The sequence below is a fragment of the Camelus dromedarius genome, chromosome 9, assembly GCF_036321535.1.
Source record: "Camelus dromedarius isolate mCamDro1 chromosome 9, mCamDro1.pat, whole genome shotgun sequence".
NCBI classification, from domain to species: domain Eukaryota; kingdom Metazoa; phylum Chordata; class Mammalia; order Artiodactyla; family Camelidae; genus Camelus; species Camelus dromedarius.
This window is the reverse complement of record NC_087444.1, coordinates 8,113,861-8,133,588: the sequence shown is the minus strand read 5'-3', so window position 1 is coordinate 8,133,588 and position 19,728 is coordinate 8,113,861. Positions and strand designations below refer to the sequence as shown.

General features: G+C 32.7%; 1 protein-coding gene across 2 annotated transcripts in view; it reads left to right on the top strand.

Annotated features, from left to right (window-relative positions):
• SASS6 (SAS-6 centriolar assembly protein) overlaps positions 1–19,728 on the top strand; it is a 37,686-nt gene that overhangs the window by 14,197 nt on the left and 3,761 nt on the right. For both annotated transcript variants that reach the window (XM_010975239.3, XM_064488758.1), the window contains exons 9-15: positions 2,022–2,216; positions 2,323–2,412; positions 2,491–2,670; positions 3,062–3,143; positions 3,872–4,008; positions 5,813–5,941; positions 19,046–19,137. In XM_010975239.3, the coding sequence (XP_010973541.2) occupies positions 2,022–2,216; positions 2,323–2,412; positions 2,491–2,670; positions 3,062–3,143; positions 3,872–4,008; positions 5,813–5,941; positions 19,046–19,137 (905 nt within the window). The remainder of the gene's footprint in view (positions 1–2,021; positions 2,217–2,322; positions 2,413–2,490; positions 2,671–3,061; positions 3,144–3,871; positions 4,009–5,812; positions 5,942–19,045; positions 19,138–19,728) is intronic.

Here is a 19,728-nt window from a genome sequence, read left to right as displayed (position 1 = left end):
CGCACCACTATGAAGTTTACTGTCTAGTAATCATAATGATGATAATATAGTAACGATAATAGTTTATGTTTACCGAACACTGTTTTAAGTGCTTTGCGTAGATTAACTCATTTAATTACAACAGTTATTTTAAAGAAGGTAATGTTATCCCCACTATACAAATGATGAAACTAAGGCACAGAGAGGTTAAGTAACTTGTCCAAGTTTGCATAGCCAATAAGCAGAAGAGTGAGGATTGGAACCCTCTATTATGTGCCTGTCTCTAGTACTACCTTGTTCTTTAAGGCAACACATTTCAAAAATCTTAGTAGTACTTTTATTGATGCTTTGGCACTGATGATAAACTCCTTACAAGCACTGTCATACATTATTGTCCTATGAGTTGTTTGAAGACATATATAGTTTTGTTATGTCTATCGTATTTAAATATAAAGATCACCCATATTCTAACTCAAAAGACATACAGCTCCCTTTCAGCAGTCTGTTATGCTTAGAAACTCTAAAGCCTGACTGATTTTGTGTTCAGATCCTCTTAGCATTCTGCCCCAACAATAGGTGTCTTCAGTCCCTCCTCCCTACTCCCTTCACCTTTCATGCCAGTTAGTTAGTTAGTAAACAGTTCAGCTGCCATAGTACATTGCACAGTGAATGCTTCACTGTGATGCTCTGTGGTTTCTTCTATTTTAGCCCTGAAAGTGACCAGTGTATAAACAGTGTGGTTTGTTACATTGATTTTCATATAATTTAATCAAAATAGTTCTTCCAGGGTTTTCAAAAGACTTTCAAATTATGAGTCCTGGGAACTTTCCATTTTTCACTTTTGAGTATTGTTACCTAATTAAATTAAAGTATACCTTTTAAATGTTAGTGCCCTAAAAATAATAATTACTGTCATTTATTAAGTATTTACTATGTATCAGCTATATGCTACATAGTTTACATAAGGGTTTTTGTGATGATGAAATCAGTTAATTTTTGAAGTGTTATTTCTGTTTTACAGATGAGGGAACTGAAAATTAAGGATGTTAAGTAATTCCCAAGATCACACAGTGGAGCCAGGTTTTGCATTTATCTGTTGTTAGCACTTCTAAAACCACTTGGTATAATAGTGCTTCTAAAACCCTTATGTTATAATACTATTAAAGTATTTTGTAAATTTTTTATTAAAAATGAAAACTAACTAGGAATACTACATAGTGGACTTTAGTATACTGGCAACATTTGGGCTGGTATTAACTGATTGAGATGTGATCTAGTCTAGATTTTTACACAGTCGATTTTTTATTAACAATTATTGTTTGCTTGTTTTTGCTTTAAAGCTTGAACCAATAGGAAATCCAGAGTGTTAACATATTTGTTGATGTGAAAAGATATTTGTAGTATATTCTATGAAGAAAATTATAAAATTGCACTATATAGTCCCTTTAAAAAAGTAAATCTGTATAGATAAGCAAGAGAGAAAAATGGTAACTCTAGATTATGGCTCTCACCCTTGACTACCCTTCGAGTCAGTTGGAGAGCTCAGATCACACCTCACAGCAATGAAGGCAGAATCCTTGGACATGGTACCAGGCATCGGGAGCTATGAAAGCTTCCCAGGGGATTCCAGCATGCAGACTAGACGGCGAATCACCGCTTAGATGGTAGAATGATAGGCTTTATTTGTTTATTTTATGTATTTTGAAATTCTGTTACAATGAGCATTTATTACCTAAATGATTTCTTAAAACTGTAAATTTCAGAAAGTTCTTGTTGCTGGTTTTTTCAAGTTGTAGTAATTCATAAATCAGGATTGTTTTGTTTTCCCTTGTTGTGATTGAATTAACACATTTTACAATTATATTCCAAATCTACAAGTCACGTAGACCTTTAGAGAGAGACCTTCATGTCCTTTAAAGAACATCAATACTAGACCTTTAAAACTATTAAGGAGACTTTTTCTATTTTAAATATCTTAGTTATAAATAACCAAACCAGTCAACTTCCCTTTTTCATAATGCGCCCTTCTTTCCGTCCTCTAGGAGCTCCAGCGGGCTAAGCAAGAAGTTCTCTCTTTGCGAAGAGAGAATTCTACACTAGATGCTGAATGCCATGAAAAAGAAAAGCATATTAATCAGCTACAAACAAAAGTGGCCGTTTTAGAACAGGAAATCAAGGATAAGGACCAGCTTGTTTTAAGAACAAAAGAAGCATTTGATACAATCCAGGAACAAAAGGTCTATTTTAAAATTTTCTTAAATTGATGATCATATTTATGAGTGATGCTTTTCCTAAATAAACACAAATGTCCTAATTATTCATGTTTTTAAAAATACATGTCAGGTGGCTTTAGAAGAAAATGGTGAGAAAAATCAGGTACAACTAGGAAAACTTGAAGCTACAATAAAATCATTATCAGCTGAACTTCTTAAGGTTTGTTTTTAAAAACTTAATAGAATATTAATATTTCATTGGATTATATAGAGATATACATATGAAGCTCTTTTACAGGCAAATGAAATTATCAAGAAGTTACAAGGGGATCTAAAGACTCTAATGGGTAAATTGAAACTGAAGAATACAGTAACTATTCAGCAGGAGAAACTCTTGGCTGAGAAGGAAGAAAAATTACAAAAGGAACAAAAGGAATTACAAGATGTTGGACAGTCTCTCCGAATTAAAGAGCAAGAAGTAATTAATATTTTATATTTTTTGTTTGTGTAACTATTTGCAAAGCATAACAAATTTCCTCAGATATATTGTTTCAGTTTCTGCTTTGTTATATTAGAGAATGGCTTTGGCTTTTTTTTCCAAAAGAATGTGACTATAATGAACAGAACTTAATAACCTATTTCAGTTTGAGAAGTTACTTATCATTACTGAAATACCTCGTTCATATGTCTGTGTGCGTGTGTATATGTATGTATATGTGTAATTATGTGTACATATATAATTTATTACATTGGTTAGCTGATTTCTTTCTTATTTAATAATAATAGTAATTAATTACTCAATAGTAATACATTTCTTCAGTTTTTAATTTAGTCTTTATTATACTTAGTATGAGGATTACGTATTTCAGGTATGCAAACTACAAGAACAATTAGAAGCAACTGTTCAGAAACTTGAAGAAAGCAAACAACTTCTGAAAAATAATGAAAAATGTAAGTATTTTACCTTTTTTATGTAAATGAGGTTTGTAGTTTTATTCTCAACCTGAAAATTTTATTTGAATTAATAAATCTAGGTAAATCAAGATATTGCTATACACAAATAATCTTTAAATATACCATCTTAATATCTTTGCTATAGTAAATTTTATCATCTACCCTATAAAGCATTTACATCATTATAAAAAAAAGACCCTATCACATGTATTGTAACCCAAAATTAAAACTTAATAGAATATTAATATTTAATAATAATTAAAAATGTTGAAAATATTGACTATAATTTGCTATTTAAATTCTTCACTCCTTGTTATAATTGCTGTGTTTAGCTACTAGCAATAATATGAATTATTTGAAACAAAAATAATGAGATTAAGCTTTAACTGTTTCTCAGTTTCTAGTATTGATTATCAGAAATAAGAATTTGAACTTTAAATAAACTGTAAAATATCCTTCTAGAAATGAAAACCTTCAAAGAGATCCTTGACTAGCAGAAATATGTGTTTCTAATTGTAAAAGAATAAGGAATCCTGTGTGGCAGTTTCTAAAACAAGATCGTTAATGACAGAAATTTAGGTGAATCTGTATTATTCTCCTGTGACATAAGGTGGTTTTAAAAACTTTAAATAATTTCAAAAAAACTTTTCAATAGTCTTCTAAAATTATTAGAAAGATTAAAATATTCAAAATTCTTTAGCTTGATTCTTGTTCTTTTGTTTAAGTAATCACATGGTTAAATAAAGAACTAAATGAAAATCAGGTAGTGAGAAAGCAAGATGTGTTGGGACCTTCTACCACCTCACCTCTACATTCTGGGAGCAATACCATCAGAAGTGGAATTTCTCCAAACTCCAATGTGGTAAGATTTAAATTAAGATGTTGTGAATGTTCTTAGTAAATTTTTGAAAACAAAAATATTAGGTTCTGGTACTAATATGACTGAAGTTCTAGTTTTTGATACTGAAGTAGAGTTTAAGTTGCATTTGGAAGTAGGACGTAAAGGTATATTTGTTCTTAACAAAGAAGCTTTTAAAGGCACATTTCTTTGTAAGATTTTGATGAATATACAAATCATTCAGCATTAAAAAAAGTAATGCCAAATGTGCTGAAAAACTGTAACACACACACACACACACACACACACACACACACACACACACACACACACACACACACACACACACACACACACGAAGTATTTAGGGGACTTCAAGAAAGGAGAATAGATTATGGCCTCAAATTTAGAATTGGGACGGAAGGAGCCTAAACAGAATTCCATTAGAAGTAAAAGAGAAAGGCTTGTCAGCTCTAGATTCTGGAAGAACCTAGTTACGAGATTTAAGCTTTCTGGCTCTGAGGACCTGAGGTCTGGTCTCAGCTAGGCCTACATATTGCTAGGAAGTGGCCTTGTTGATCATAAACAGTTTCACAGAATATCAGCCTTGGACGAGACCACTCTGTAATTGTGATGGATCAAGGCAAAAACAAGACAACTTTATAATCATGTCTGAACACAGACAAAAATATGACATTGCCAAACCACACAAATGGGCAAGCATCCTCCTTTCCTGGCTAAAGTGTGACTGCTACTCATTACCAATTACAGTTTCAGCCTTAATACATTCCTCCTGTCTTATTAGATAAAATTTATTCAGGTACCCAGTCATACAATTATCCCCATTTCTTAATAGCATTCAATCCACAGCAAAGCCTCATGTCCTTAAACTGTTCCTTAAATCACCTAACACATACCCAAATCCAGTAGGTAAGTCCCTTTAACACTGCCTTACTGAGCCTCCCCTCTTACTAGGATCCCCACAGTGTGCGGTCTTCTTTGTTGCAAGGAGCAGCAAACGCAGCATGTACACTATAGATATGTTTCTGGTAGTCTTTGGAAGCCATTGGCGGGGTATTTAAAATGCAAATCCGTGATCTGAATTATTAACCTACCCTAGTAAATGAAATAGTACTTGATGTTTCAAGAAGGGATAATATTTCTGCTAAACTGGGAAAAGGTGCAGAATGAAATGCTTGGTACTGAATTACAAACTTGAAAAAACTTTATGGGCTTAATCTTAATGACTGATGATAAATAGCTGTGTGAAAGGTATTTTTGTCATGCAGCCACAGATACACATAAGTGCTTCTTAAGATTTGTGTTTTGTCCTCTTACAAAACTAAAGTTTTCATGACATTAATAGTGATGTTACTATATTGAAAATTAGTGGCAGAGCAGACTTTTGTCTTAGTCTACTTAAGAACACAAACATAATTTTTACTCAACCTGGTAGAAAATTATTTTTATTTTATCCCTGATTGGACTCTTGATCTATGACTCTAGCCCCTCACTCCCCTTTTCAGGATTGGGAGGCTTAGAGGGAACCAAGGTGATTCAGAGGTCTTTGTTTTACTTCAGTTCAGAGGCAGGTTCCAGTGGTTTTGTTTTGTCTAAACTTGCACAGCTACCCTGAAGAGCCCTCTGGGCAAAGGTATCCAGCCTCATGCTGTAAAATAAAGCAGAGTTTTGTGGTGTCATCGTAGACAAAATTGGCCTCTGAGATAGTGCTCTTAACTGTCAGGTATTTAATAATAGATGATGGATCACCAAATACTATTTAGAACTCATTTCTCATTCTTAACCTTTTCTATGTTTTTATTTTTAGGTTGATGGTAGACTGACTTACCCAACTTGTGGGATTGGTTATCCTGTCTCCTCTGCGTTTGCATTCCAGAACACCTTTCCCCATCCTCTATCTGCCAAAAATACTATCCATCCAGTTTCAGGACCAAAGGTAGCCAGGTTATCTAATACACTCTTTTTGGGGAAAAAAATATAGGAGTTTATAAACATGCAAATGTTTTTCATTTAAATTTTTTTCCTTTGATCAGTTGCTAAGTATTAGATGATGTATAAGATGAGTTTATTTCTGAATAGTATATATGCTTACAGGAAATATATGCACTATATGATATTTTTTGGGTCAGTATAACTTATGAAAACCTGGATATCAGTATGCTTAAACTTGATTTATTCCTGTTCAACCTCTCCATTTTTATTCATTCTTTTACTTACATCTCCTACAATGGTCAAACTTATCTAGAGTTACTGACTTCATATTACTGGTATATTATTAGCTGTGGTGACATTTTTGGATTCCATTGTCAGGATTTAAGGGTCTGATAGGTGGACTTATAAAACATTGTAAAATACACTTCTGGCAGCATTATCTCAAATAGCATATGCTTGGCAATCCCTCTAAACCCTGATTTAGGTGCTAAGGCTTCTTTCCACCCGCTTTTCATCATTATTGTTATTACTAATGTCTTAGATTTATACATTGTTTTCTTGTGTATTATAATTCTATTTTCACAGTAATTTAATCCACCCAGATGAGCCACTAATTCTGTTTTCTTTCCTAGCTTTAGGTCCAAATTGACTTTTTCCTAAATCATGGAGATAAACATTTTTGAAAAGAATGCTTTATAAAAGTTAGAGTTGAGGACTTTGAAACTGCTGCTATAAACTGTTTGTCAAATTAGTTTTGAGCTGCCCTAAAAATAAGTTGGGGGTGTTGCCTAGGCACGTACTTCCTGTTAGTTTTAGCCTTATTAACTATTGTTCGGAGGTATTGAGAATTCTCAATGAAATGAGAAGTAAGCCTGAGTTTTTATGCTTAGACCATTACTATGTGAAGAGTATTTAGATGCATTTAATTGGCTTTTCTTGCATTGCTTATTGAAAATTGGATATGTGTATTCAAAGGAATACTATTTTTTAAAACAAATATAGGTATATTCAAGTATGCTTTAGATCTTGGTATCAAATTTTTTCTTCAGAATTATTGAATTCACAGTTGCTTTTTATTATAAACATCTTTCCAGGAATTTATATAATGTTCAAAATGAGGACGAGACTTTCTGCAGATAATTGCTTAGTTGGTAGGATTAAATATGACTTATAAAATAGTAATATTACCTTTGTTATAGCTCTTCTGGAATCTGAGGAATTATTATGACAAGTATGTTCTTAAACATGGAAGCTTTCAGTGATTTCCTATTTTACTGATCTCCGTATTTTTCTTTTCCATTATGATTTATTACAAGATGTGGAGTATAGTTCCCTGTGCTGTTCACTAGGACATTGTTGAATCTCCATATTCTTTTTTTTTTTTAATTGAAGTATAGTTGGCTTACAATGTTGTGTTAATTTCTGGTGTACAGCATTGTGATTTAATTATACATATACATACATATTCCTTTTTATATTCTTTTTCATTATAGGTTATTACAAGATACTGAATATAGTTCCCGTGTGCTAAACAGTAGGACCTTGTTGTTTATCTGTTTTATACATAGTAGTTAGTATCTGCAAATCCCAATTTATCCGTCTACCCTCCCCTTTCTCCCCTGGTAACCGTAAGTGTTTTCTACGTCTGAGTCTCTTTCTGTTTTGTAAATAAGTTCATTTGTATAATTTTTTTAGATTTCACATATAAGTGGTATCATATGGTATTTTTCTTTCTCTTTCTGGCTTATTTCACTTAGTATGACAATCTCCAGTTTCATCCATGTTGCTGCAAATGTTATTGTTATTTTTATGGCTGTGTTGTATTCCATTGTATGTATTTACTACATCTTCTTTATCCAGTCATCTGTTGATGGACATTTAGGTTGCTTGTGTCTTGGCTATTGTATATAGTGCTGCTGTGAACATTGCATCTCCATATTCTTTTGATCATGCATACCTAATAGCAAGAGCAACAACAACAGTGAAATCTTTAATGAAATCTTTAAGCTTGAATCTCCAATATATGAATATTTAATTGTGAATTGAATCCATATACTACTCAATTATAGTGGTTTAAAAAGTGGAATCTAACATTAGAGTTTAAATCCTGCCTCTATCAGTATGAAGTTGGGCAAGCTACCGACAAACAAAAAACAACATCCAACGGTTACATTTCAGTTTCTCCAGTTGAAAAATGGAGCAATAGTTTTATGTATCTTGCTGGATTATTGTGAGAGTTAAGTGAACTAATGCGTTTGCTTAGAATAGTGCTTGATGTATAAGTGCTTCATTCATGTTAGCTATTATTAATAATAAACTAAAAATAGAAATTAAAGAATGAGATTAAAAATATGTATAGAAAGAAAAATACCATATATCACTGATATATGGAATGTAAAAAAAAAAGAGAACACTAATGAATTCATCTAAAAACAGAAACAGACTTGAAGACAGTAAACAATCTTATGGTTACCAGGGGAAAGGGAGTGGGTAGAGTTAAAGTTGGGAATTTGAGACTTGGAAATGTTAGCCATATATATAAAAATAGATTTTAAAAAATTTTCTTCTGTATACCACAGGGAACTATATTCAATATCGTATAATCTTTAATGACATAGAATATGAAAACTAATATATGTATGTATATGCATGACTGAGACATTGTGCTGTACACCAGAAATTAACACATTGTAACTGACTGTACTTCAATTAAAAAAAATTTTACAAATCAGTGTCACAGGATTTTTTTTCTCATGCTAGTGGGTGGTTGTAATCACTGCCTGCTTTGGAGACCACTGATCTAGGTAGTCTTGTGCTAGCAGCTATGGTGATTCACACATGTTCTTTTAAATTCAGTTAAAAAAATGTTTAATACATTGAATCTGTGATATATCTGATTTCTTAAAATCTTAATTTCAAGATTTAGTACATTCAAGTATGTTTAACTGTGAGGATGTAAAATAACATGAGTTAAATTAAATAAGAAGCAACATCATGCTGAAGGAAGTACATAGAAATATTTTAAAAGATAGTGCCATGCTGACCAATAGATCACTGGATAATTTTAAAGCAAGACAGACAAAATAACTTGTTTCTTCTGCTTTATTTTTGAAGACAGTAGTCTCCAAGGGTTCATTCATTCAGTAAATATTGAATGAATGTCGACTGTGGCCAGACATTGTTCTAGTTGTAAAAGATAGAGCAATTTGTGGTGAAACACCACTGTGATAGTAAACCGTAGTGTCTTTCAAACTAAACTCTTATTAAGGAGGAGATGTTATTTGATGTCAGAGAAAATGCTTGTGATAAGATCTCTTAAACACTTTACAATACCTGATTCTGATTCTTATTGTGTGGCATAACTTCACAAAGTAAGACACAATCAGATTTCATTGGGGAGATTATGAAGTAGATGAGGGATTTTCCACAATGAGAGAACAGGTATCTAGGATCAGATGATTGCTTTATTTTGATAGTGTTTTTAGTGCAAAGTGTGTATTTACAGACAGATTTTATCTAGAGATAGCATTTCTCAGTTTGATTAACTACCTCATTCACTGGATGGTTCTAAATTATTTCTATTTCTTTTGTATTAACTATTTTAAAAAATAGATAATATATGAGCATGGGAAGCTCCCAAATGTATAAGAGGATATACTATTTATATGTCCCTCCGGGGGTCCCTAGTCCACTCCTCAGAAAAAAAGAAAGATCACTGTTAAGAATTTCTTGTGGTATTTTCCAAAAATATTTAAAGGATATACAAGGATATCTGTAAATGTATGTGTGTTTGTATACGTGAGTGTCTGTATAGATAGGTATCAATAGTGCATGCTGGCTGATCTACACCTTGCTTTTTTCATAGAAATATAAAGTATCTGCTTTGGTGAAATAACTGAATCGTTTGCCCATTTTAAAATTTGATTGTTTCTCTTATTACTGGGTTATGAGTTCTTTATATATTCTCGATATAAATCCTTCATCAGGTATGTGATTTGCAAGTATTTCTCCCAATCTGTGGTTTCTTTCTCATTTTCTCTTTTGAAGCACAAAAAGTTTCTAATTTGACTAAGTCTAGTTTATCAGATTTTTTTCTTTAGTGGATCATGCTTTTGGAATCATATCTAAGAACTTTGTCCAGCCACAGGTTGAAAATAAGATCTATGTTCCACTCTGAGTTACTTTTTATGTATGGTATGAGGTTTAAGGGTCTTGGGTTTTTTTTATTTTAGAATGTGGATATCCAATTAATAACACCTGTTTAAAATACTTTTTTTGTTCAGTTGTCTAGACACTTTTGCTGGAAATCATTTGACCATAAATGTAAGGATTTCTGGGCTCTCAATTCTGCTTCATTGATTGTCCTTGTGCCAATACCACACTGTCATGATTACTGTGACTTTATTAAGTTTTTTAATTGAGTAGTATAAATCTTCCAACTCTACTCTTTTCCAAACTTGTTTCATTATTTTAGATACTTTATATTTCCATGTAAGTGTTTGGATCATCTTGTCAGTTTCTACAAAATAGTCTGCTTGGATTTTGATAGAGTATATAGAATTTATAGGTCAATTTTGCAAGAAATGTTATTTTGACAATATTTAGTTTTCCAATCCATGAATGTTAAATGTCTGTTTATTTAAATATTATTTAATTTCTCTTAGATTTGGCAGTTTTCAGTGTCAAATATTACAATTCTTTTACTAAATTTATTTTTAAGTATATTATTCTTTTGATGCTATTGTGAATATAATTGTTTTATTAATTACTCTCTCAGAGTATTTATTAATGCTGTATAGGAATGTAATTGATTTTTATATATTGACCTTATTTCCTGAAACTTGCTAAACTCATTATTAGTGGCTTTTTATACATTAATTGTTAATGATTGTGTGGTTTTTTTCTTTCATCATTTAATAAGTATATTATGTTGATTTTCAAATATTATATCAGCCTTACAGTCTTGGGTTAAACTTCACTGATCTAAATGTTAGTCAGATCCAGTTGGTTAATTTTGTTCAGTTCTTCTTTATCCTTGTTGTCTTTCTATTTGTTTTATCAGTTACTGAGAGAAGAGTGTTGATATCTCCAGTTATTACTTTGGATGTTTCCATTTCTATCAGTTTAAAAACATTTGTTTTATTATTGAAAGATTCTTTAAATTCTTTAGTGCTTTTACAATTTTCAAAAGTTTCACACACATGATTTCATGTAATCCCATAATAAACCTTTTATCCCCTCTTCTCCTCTGTTGCCCCTCCCTCTTCTGTCTCCCCACTGGTAACCACTGATTTATTCTCTATATCTGTGAGTCTGTTTCTTTTTTGTTTTATTCTCTGGTTTGTTAATATTTTTTAGATTCTACATATAAGTAACATCATACAATATTTGTCTTTCTCTGATTTATTTCACTTAGTGTAATGCCCTCCAAGTTCATCTTTGTTGTTGCAGATGGCAAATTTTCATTCTTTTTTTATGGCTGAGTAGTAGTGCATTGTGTGTGTGTGTGTGTGTGTGTGTGTGTGTGTACACCACATTTTCATCCATTTGTTTGTGATGGACATTTAGGTTGCTTCTGTATCTTGGTAGTTGTAAATAATGCTGCTATGAACATCAGGTGCACGATTATCCTTTCAAATTAGTGTTTTTGGTTTTTTTGGATATGTACACAAGAGTGGAATTGCTGGTCTATTTTTAGTTTTTTGAAAAACCTTCACACTGTGTTCCACAGTGGCTGCACCAATTTACGTTCCCACCAACAGTGTATGAGGGTTGCCTTTTCTCCACATCCTTGCCAACATTTGTTATTTGTATTCTTTTGATTTTAGCCATTCTGACAGATGTGAGGTAATAGCTCATTGTGGTTTTAATTTGCATTTCCCTGGTGATTAACGATGTTGAGCATCTTTTCATATGCCTGTTGGCCATTTATATGTCTTTGAAAAAATGTATATTCAGGTCTTTGGCCCATTTTTTAATCGAGTTGTTTGTTTTTTGATGTTGAGTTGTATGAGCTGTTTATATATGTTGGATATTAAACTCCTTATCAGTCATACCATTTGCAAGTATTTTCTTCCATTCAGTAGGTTGTCCTTTCACTTTGTTGATGATTTCCTTTGTTGTACAAAAGCTCTTAAGTTTAATTAAATCCCGTTTGTTTATTTCTGCTTTTATTTCCTTTAGGAGACAGGTCCAAAAACATGTTACTCTTATTTATGTCGGAATGTTCTGCCTATGTTTTCCTCTAGGAGTTTTATAGTATATGATCTTTAGGTCTTTAATCCATTTTGAGTTTTATTTTAATATATGATGTTAAAGAATATTCTAATTTCTTTCTTTTACATGTAGCCGTCCAGTTTTCCCAGCACCATTTACTGAAGAGAGTATCTTTTCTCCATTGTATAGTTTGCCTTTGTCATAGATGAATTGACTGCAAGTGTGTGAGTTTATTTTTGGGGCTCTGTTCTGTTCCACTGATCTGTCTGTTTTTGTGTCAGTTCCATGCTGTTTTGATTACTGTAACTTTGTAGCATAGTCTGAAATCAGGGAGCATGATTCCTCCAGCTCTGTTCTTTTTTCTCAAGATTGTTTTGGATATTTGGGATATTTTGTGTTTTCATACACATTTTAAAATTACTTCTTCTAGTTCTGTGAATGGTGTTTTGATAGGGATTGCATTGACTTTGTAGATTGCTTTGGGAAGTATGGTCATTTTAACAATATTAATTCTTCCAACTCATGAACACAGTGTGTCTTCCCATTTGTTTGTGTCAGCTCCAGTTTCTTTCATCATGTCTTACAGTTTTCCCAGTACAGGTCTTTTCCCTCCTTAGGTGGGTTTATTCCTAGGTGTTTTCTTCTTTTGGTAAATGGAATTGTTTCCTTCATTTCTCTTTCTGATTGTTCATTGTTAGTGTTTAGAAATGCAAGATTTCTTATTAATTTTGTATCCTGCAACTTTACTGAATTCATTGACGAGTTTTAGTATTTTTTTGGTGGTGTCTTTCAGATTTTATATGTATAGTATCATGTCATCTGCAAACAGTGACAATTTTACTTCTTCCTTTCTAGTTTGGATTCCTTTTATTTCTTTTTCTTCTCTGATTGCTGTGGCTAGGGCTTCCAAACCTATGTTAGATATAAATGGCCAGAGTGGATATCCTTGACTTGTCCCTGATCTTAGAGGAAATACTTTCATCTTTTTAACATGGAGCATAATGTTAGCTGTGGATTTGTCATATATGGCCTTTATTATGTTGAGGTATGTTCCCTCTGTGCCCACTTTCCAGAGAGTTTTTAATATCAGTGGGTATTGAATTTTATCAAAAGCTTTTTCTGCATCTATTGAGATAATCATATGGTTTTTATTCTTTGTTAATATGGTGGATCACATTGATTGATTTGCAAATATCGAGAGATCCTTGTATCCCTGGATAAATGCTACTTATTCATGGTGTATGATCCTTATAATGTATTGTGGGATTTGGTTTGCTAATATTTTTTTGAGGATTTGTGCATCTATGTTCATCAATGGTATTGGCCTGTAGTTTTCTTTTTGTGTGTGTGATATCTTTGTCTGGTTTTAGTATCAGGGTGATGGTGGCCTCATAGAATGGTTCAGAAGTGTTCCTTCCTCTGTAATCTTTTGCAATAGTTTGAGGAGGATAGGTGTTAACTTCTCTGGATGTTTGGTAGAATTCACCTGTGAAACCATCTGGTCCTGGACTTCTATTTCTGGGCATTTTTGTCTTGTGTATTTTGAAGCTCTTTTGTTAGGTTCATAAACCTTTATAATTGTTATGTCCTCTTGGTTGCTTGACTCTTTTATCAGTGTGTAATTTCCTCCATTTTTGGTAATTTTTCTTGCTCTGAAGTCTCCTTTGTTTCATATGAATATAGCTATTCAGATTTTCTTTTGAGTGATATTTCCATGGAATATCTTCCTCCACCCTTTTCTTTAAACCTGTCTATCCTACTTAAAATGTTTTTCATGTAAAGAGCGTATCTTGTTTGTTCCCACCATTTTTCATTCGTTTTCCCTTTCCTGACTTCTTTATGGGTTATTTGAACATTTTGTAGTATTCCTTTTTAGTTTTTCTGGTTTGTTTTTGACTATGTCTCTTTGTATAATGTTTTTTTTTTTTTTCAGTGATTGCTCCAGGTATCGTAATAAACATATTTAGCTTTTCACAGTATCTATAGAACTAATATTTTATCACGTCAAGTGGAATATAAATACCTTACTAGCTTATAGTCCCTTACACCTTTGTCTCTTTATGTTTTGGTATTTCATATGTATTATGTCTATATACATTGGAAACTTCATCTGACAGTGCTATAGTTTTTGCTGTCAACTATTACACATGCCTAAAACCCTCAAGTGGAGAATCATTGTTACATTTGTCCCTGTTTACCGTTTCCATTGCTCTTCCTTTATTCCTGGTGTTTCATGTTTTCGTCTGATACGACTTCCCTGAATCATAGAACATTCTTTCATTTTAGAGGAGGTTTTCTGTCAACAAGTTTCTTTTTCTTCATTTGGGAACACCTTTCTTTCATCTTCATTCCTGATTAGTATTTTCTTTGAGAAACCTGAAGTAAATTCCATTATTGTTCAACTACGTATAATGTGTCCTTTTTCTCAGGCTGCTTTTAAGATTTAGTCTTTCAGTTTTCAGCAGTTTGATGATGTGTCTGGGCATGGATTTATTTGACTGTATCTTTTTTAGGATGAGTTTTTTGGATATCTAAGTTGATACCTTTTGCCAAATTTTTTAAGTGTTCAGCCATTATTTCTTAAATATGTTTTCGGTACCACACTCCTCTCTCCTTCTGGAATTCAGGCAACAAGAATGTTTGACCTTTGTCTGTTTTCCATATATCCATGATACTCTCTTTTGTTTCTTTTTTCTTAGATATTTTTTTCTCTGTTCTTCAGATTTGATCATTTCTATTGATCAAGCTTCAGGTTTACTCTTTCCTCTGTACTCTCCATTCTGCTACAGAGTCTATCCAGGGGACTTTTAGTTCTTAAATTTCTGTTTCTTTTTTACATCCTCTGTTTTTTGGTGAGACTTTTTCTTTACATTTATTTCCAGAGTGTTCACTTTTACTTCCTAGAGCATGGTTATAATAGAGATTTTTTACTGCCTTTCTGATAATTCCATTATCTTTGCCATCTTGGTGTTGACATCTGCTGGCTTATCTTTTGCCTTGCGAATTTCTTAGGTTTTCCTGGTTCTTTGTTGAGTGATTTTGGATTGTGTCTGGATCTGATATTGAATAGTATATAAGTCTTTAGATCTTGTTAAATCCTAAGAAGGATGTGAATTTTTTAAATTATAAATTTTATTTTAGTTGTTTTAGCAAATAGTCTTGTTCTGTTCAAGTTGCTAGTTCTGCCTTACCTTCTGTAGATGGTGGTTCCTGTGTCGGTTCAGTCCTTAAAGACTTTGCCATGTTATTTGGATCTGTCTGTGTCTGCATCATCATCTAGTGGCTGTTTTGTGACTGAGCAGTGGTTTATTCCATAGTTCAGTTCTCAAAGCCTTTGGTATGCTAATTAGGGTCAAATCTTGCATATCCAGCTTAGAAGTGAACCTAGCAGTTCATACACAACTTTATAGGAGCTCTTTCTTGAGTTCCTGTCTGTGATTTCCCACACATTTCTGAATCCCCAGGGTCCTCCTTCCTGGATACTGGCTAGAAAGCATGGGCCTGAGTTCCCTTGGTCTGAGACACACTTCCTGCAATTGTGTCTGTATCTTAGGAGCACTGAGAAAGAAAAAAAAGTAATGAGAGTTTCACCATGCTGGTGAGATCACAGCATCTGTGGTCAGAGGATGTGATTCCCCTACTTCAGAGTTTTAGGGGCCTGCTTGGCCACTTCTGTTGTCACCATTACCCTTATGGCTTCTGTTTCTGTAGAATTGTCTCTGTTTCTGTAGAACTGCCTGATGGTTGGGGCAGAAGAGAACTGTGGGGAAAAGGGGGTTTTCCTCACTCTTTGACACTTAGGAATTTCTCTTTTCATTTTCCTGAACAGAAAGAATATACCTTGATGTTGTACTCTGGCTTTCTTATTAGTATTTATATGATGCATCATTTTCTATCCTTTTACTTTTATCAATCTGTGTCTTTATAAAAAGTGGATTTCCTGTAGATATTCTGTACTTAACTCTTATATTTTTATCCATTCTGACATTGTCTTTAACAATTTAAAGTTTAATGTATATATTGATGTTTATCACCTTGATATTTGTTTTCTACATATCCCATCTGTTCTTTTTCCCTCTTTTCTACTTTAATCCTGCCTTCAGTTAATTGCTCATTTTTGCATTGTTTTACCTTTACTATTGGCTTTTTGTTCTCTCTATAGTTTACAGTCTACATCTTCATCTTATAATCTATCTTTAAAATATGATATTACTTCCCATATAACAACCTTAAAATAATATAATTCTATTTCCTCATTCCTGACCTGCTAACTATTGCCAAAATTTTACTTCTGAATTAGTTATAAACCCCACTTTTTTTTTCTTTAAACAACCAAATGTCTTTTAAAGAAATTAAAGAGGGAAAAGTCCTTTTGTTTTACCCGTATATTTTCTATTTACATGCTCTGTCCCTTTGTATAGATCTACATTTTCATCTAGTACCATCTCCCTTTCTCCTGTAACTAAGGTTTCTTACAGGGCAGGTCTTTAAGATTTCTTATAGTGCCTGTCTGTGGGCAATGAATTCTTTCTGCTTCTGTCTTACGTTTATATTTTTGGCATTATTTTCTCTGCATATAGAATTTCAGGTTGACAAGTTTTTTGTTTTTTGTTTTTTCCTTTCAGCATTTTGAAGATGTCATTCCATTGTTGTCTGGATTGAATAGGTTTTGGCAAGACAATCAACAGTCATGTTTATCACTTTTCTTCTAGAAAGTGACTTTTTTCTCTAGATGCTTTTTAGATGTTTTTATCATTGATTTTTCAGCAACTTTTTTATAATATATGGTGTAGTGCATGTCTTTTATTATCCACTTGGGACTTTTTATTGAGCTCCTTTGATCAGTGGGTTTATAGTTCACCAGTTTGGAAAATTCTGGCCATTAGTTCTTCACTTTTTTTCCCCTGTTATCTCCTTTTAGTACTCCAGTTACACAGGGTTGATCACATGATATTGTCCCATTCAGACTTCATACATTTATTTCATTATCATTTGCTTCATTTTATATAGATTCTAACATTGTGTCTTAAAGTTCATTAATTTTTCTTCTGTAAGTGTTTAATTTGCTATTAATCCTATCCAGTGAGAAATTTTCATTTTAGACGTTGAATTTATCACCTCTATAGATTCCATTTCATTTTTTATATCTTTTATTTTTCTCATACTTGATTTCCATTAAATTGTTCAGAGTTACATTGTTTTAACATGTCTGTCCTTGTTCTGTCGTATCTGGGTCTGTTTCTGTTGACTGATTTTTCTTGGTATGACTCATATTTTCCTACTTATTGTCATTTCTATTAATTTTTGATAGGATGTGGAACATTGTCAATGTCACATTGTTGATGTCTGGATTTTGTTGTCTTACTTTAAAGAGTGGCAAGTATTTAAGTTACTTGTGGATCCCCGTGGTCCCTTTGAGTTCTTTTTTCTGTTTTTTTTTTTTTTTTTTTTTTTTCTTTAGCTTTACTAGGATGCATTTAAAGTAGCTTTTACTTGGGGATAGTTCAGCACTGTTACAAAGCTGTGACCATTTATAGCTCCCCCGTGAAGGCCTTAAAATGATTACAAGGACTCTCTACTTTGTCTCCATGAGTATAAACCTTAGAAATTGTTCAGCTTAAAACTCTCCTGTTGTGTTTGCCCAGCACTGTGGGTTTTTACCCTGTGCATGTGTCTGTTACTCAGCAAAAACTCAAGGGGATTCATGTGCAGATTTCTGGGGCTTGTTCTCTTTATAGCTCTCTTTTCATCAGAATTCTGCCTTTTAGCCTCCAGTCATCTCAGCCTCTCTAAACTGATTCTGATCCCCTCCGCTTAGCAGGGATGTTCTTTCTCTGTACCTAGGAAGTGCCTCTGATTAGGAAGGGGGGGGTCAGTTGTGCAGATCACATAGTTCTCTCAGAGATCATAGTCTTGCACTGTCTGTTTCTGAGTTTTCTAATTATTTATGAATGGTGGCTGGAAACTATGTTATGTATTAATATCTTAGACTCTTAACTTTCCTCACTCTTCTTGCATATTTATTTTTCTATAAGGAATATGAGAATCATCTTGTCTCAGTTTTAAAAGTGCTATTTGTATTTAATGTGATCATGTTAAATGTATAGATTAATGTAGGGAGAACTGATAGCTTTAGAATATTGAACTTTGGTCACCAAGTACAGCAAATACCTTTCTAATTTATAATTTTATCCTATTAAGCTAGTATCTGTCTATTCTTCTTTTGAGTTTTTGCCAAAAATTGATACTATCTTCTCATACCTTTACTTTTTGCATGCAAGTGGTCACAGTTTTTTTCTTTGATTTATTAGTATGGTGCTTATGTGTATAGATTTCCTAGCATAAATCCCATTTATACATTCCTGGTATGAAACCCACTCAGTAACAGTCATTATTACTTTAAATAAACTGCTATGTCCTGTATGCTTGCTATTTTAGTTTGGACTTTTGCGTAGAATCTTGGATTACATTTGACTGTTTCAAAATTCAAACTCCTAGCACTCATTTAGAATCCTTGAATAAATATGACAGGCTTTGAAGGTTTTTGAAAAGGGAAGAATTCTCAGAATGCATGAGATAAGTGCATCATTGTGGTACTTGGATACTTTTAGCATTATAACACTTGCTTAAATGTATTTAGTGTTCATGTTTTTGTTTCAAAATAATTGTTGATTTATGCTGTTCATCTTGTTTATATGACAGGAACTTTTTGGCAAGGAGAAATAGGATTTTTTAAATTAAATCTTCTCAATAAGATGTGCTTATGTTATACAATATAGGTTGAACTTATATGGTCTAGATTTAGCAGAAAAAAATTTAACCACCTGTTTCCATATAAAATTGTCTCAGGTCTCATTAATTCAGTTACATAAGATGTTTTCCCTCTTCACAGGTTCAGTTTAATTTACAGTTTACAAAACCAAGTACATCACTTGGAGATGTTCAATCAGGAACTATTAATCCTTGCTCCACTGATAAGGAAAAGTAAGTTCTTGACATAAAATTTAGTGTTTGCAATTTTGAAAGTTTCCTTAAAGAGTTTTTATCAGTGTTTGAAAGTTATGATATCCACTTACTTATGACATTTTAAGTTTCTGATCAGTGAGATTTAAGTTTGAGTCACTTTTAGCTATGAAAAAGGTTTCTCATATTTTTTTTAAAAAGTGCGATAGATATATAGTAGAATTTAATATTTTAAAAAGATTTTCCTACACAAATGAAGAACACACTTTGAAATATTCTTGGGCAAGTAAAGAGAAATCTTTTAAATTCCTCACAGTTGGCTATTTTTTGTTTCCTGTTATAATGGCTATGTTTGTCTCTGGAAGCTCTTTGTTTTTCTCAGTTATGCTTACAGTGTAATCTGAGAAATCAGCTAGGTGAACTGTTAGAATTCTTTGGTAAATAGGAATAAAATGGCTTGTGAGGTTGCCCCTTAGCCAAGCTAACATAAATAAGCTTCAGTGCCAATCTGTGATTTCTGTTTTGCCTACTCAGAGATTCCTTGCCTAATTTTTAGATCTTAAGCAGGTTTTGCATAGTGAAGCTTGTTAAATCATGAGTTATGGCTAAGTA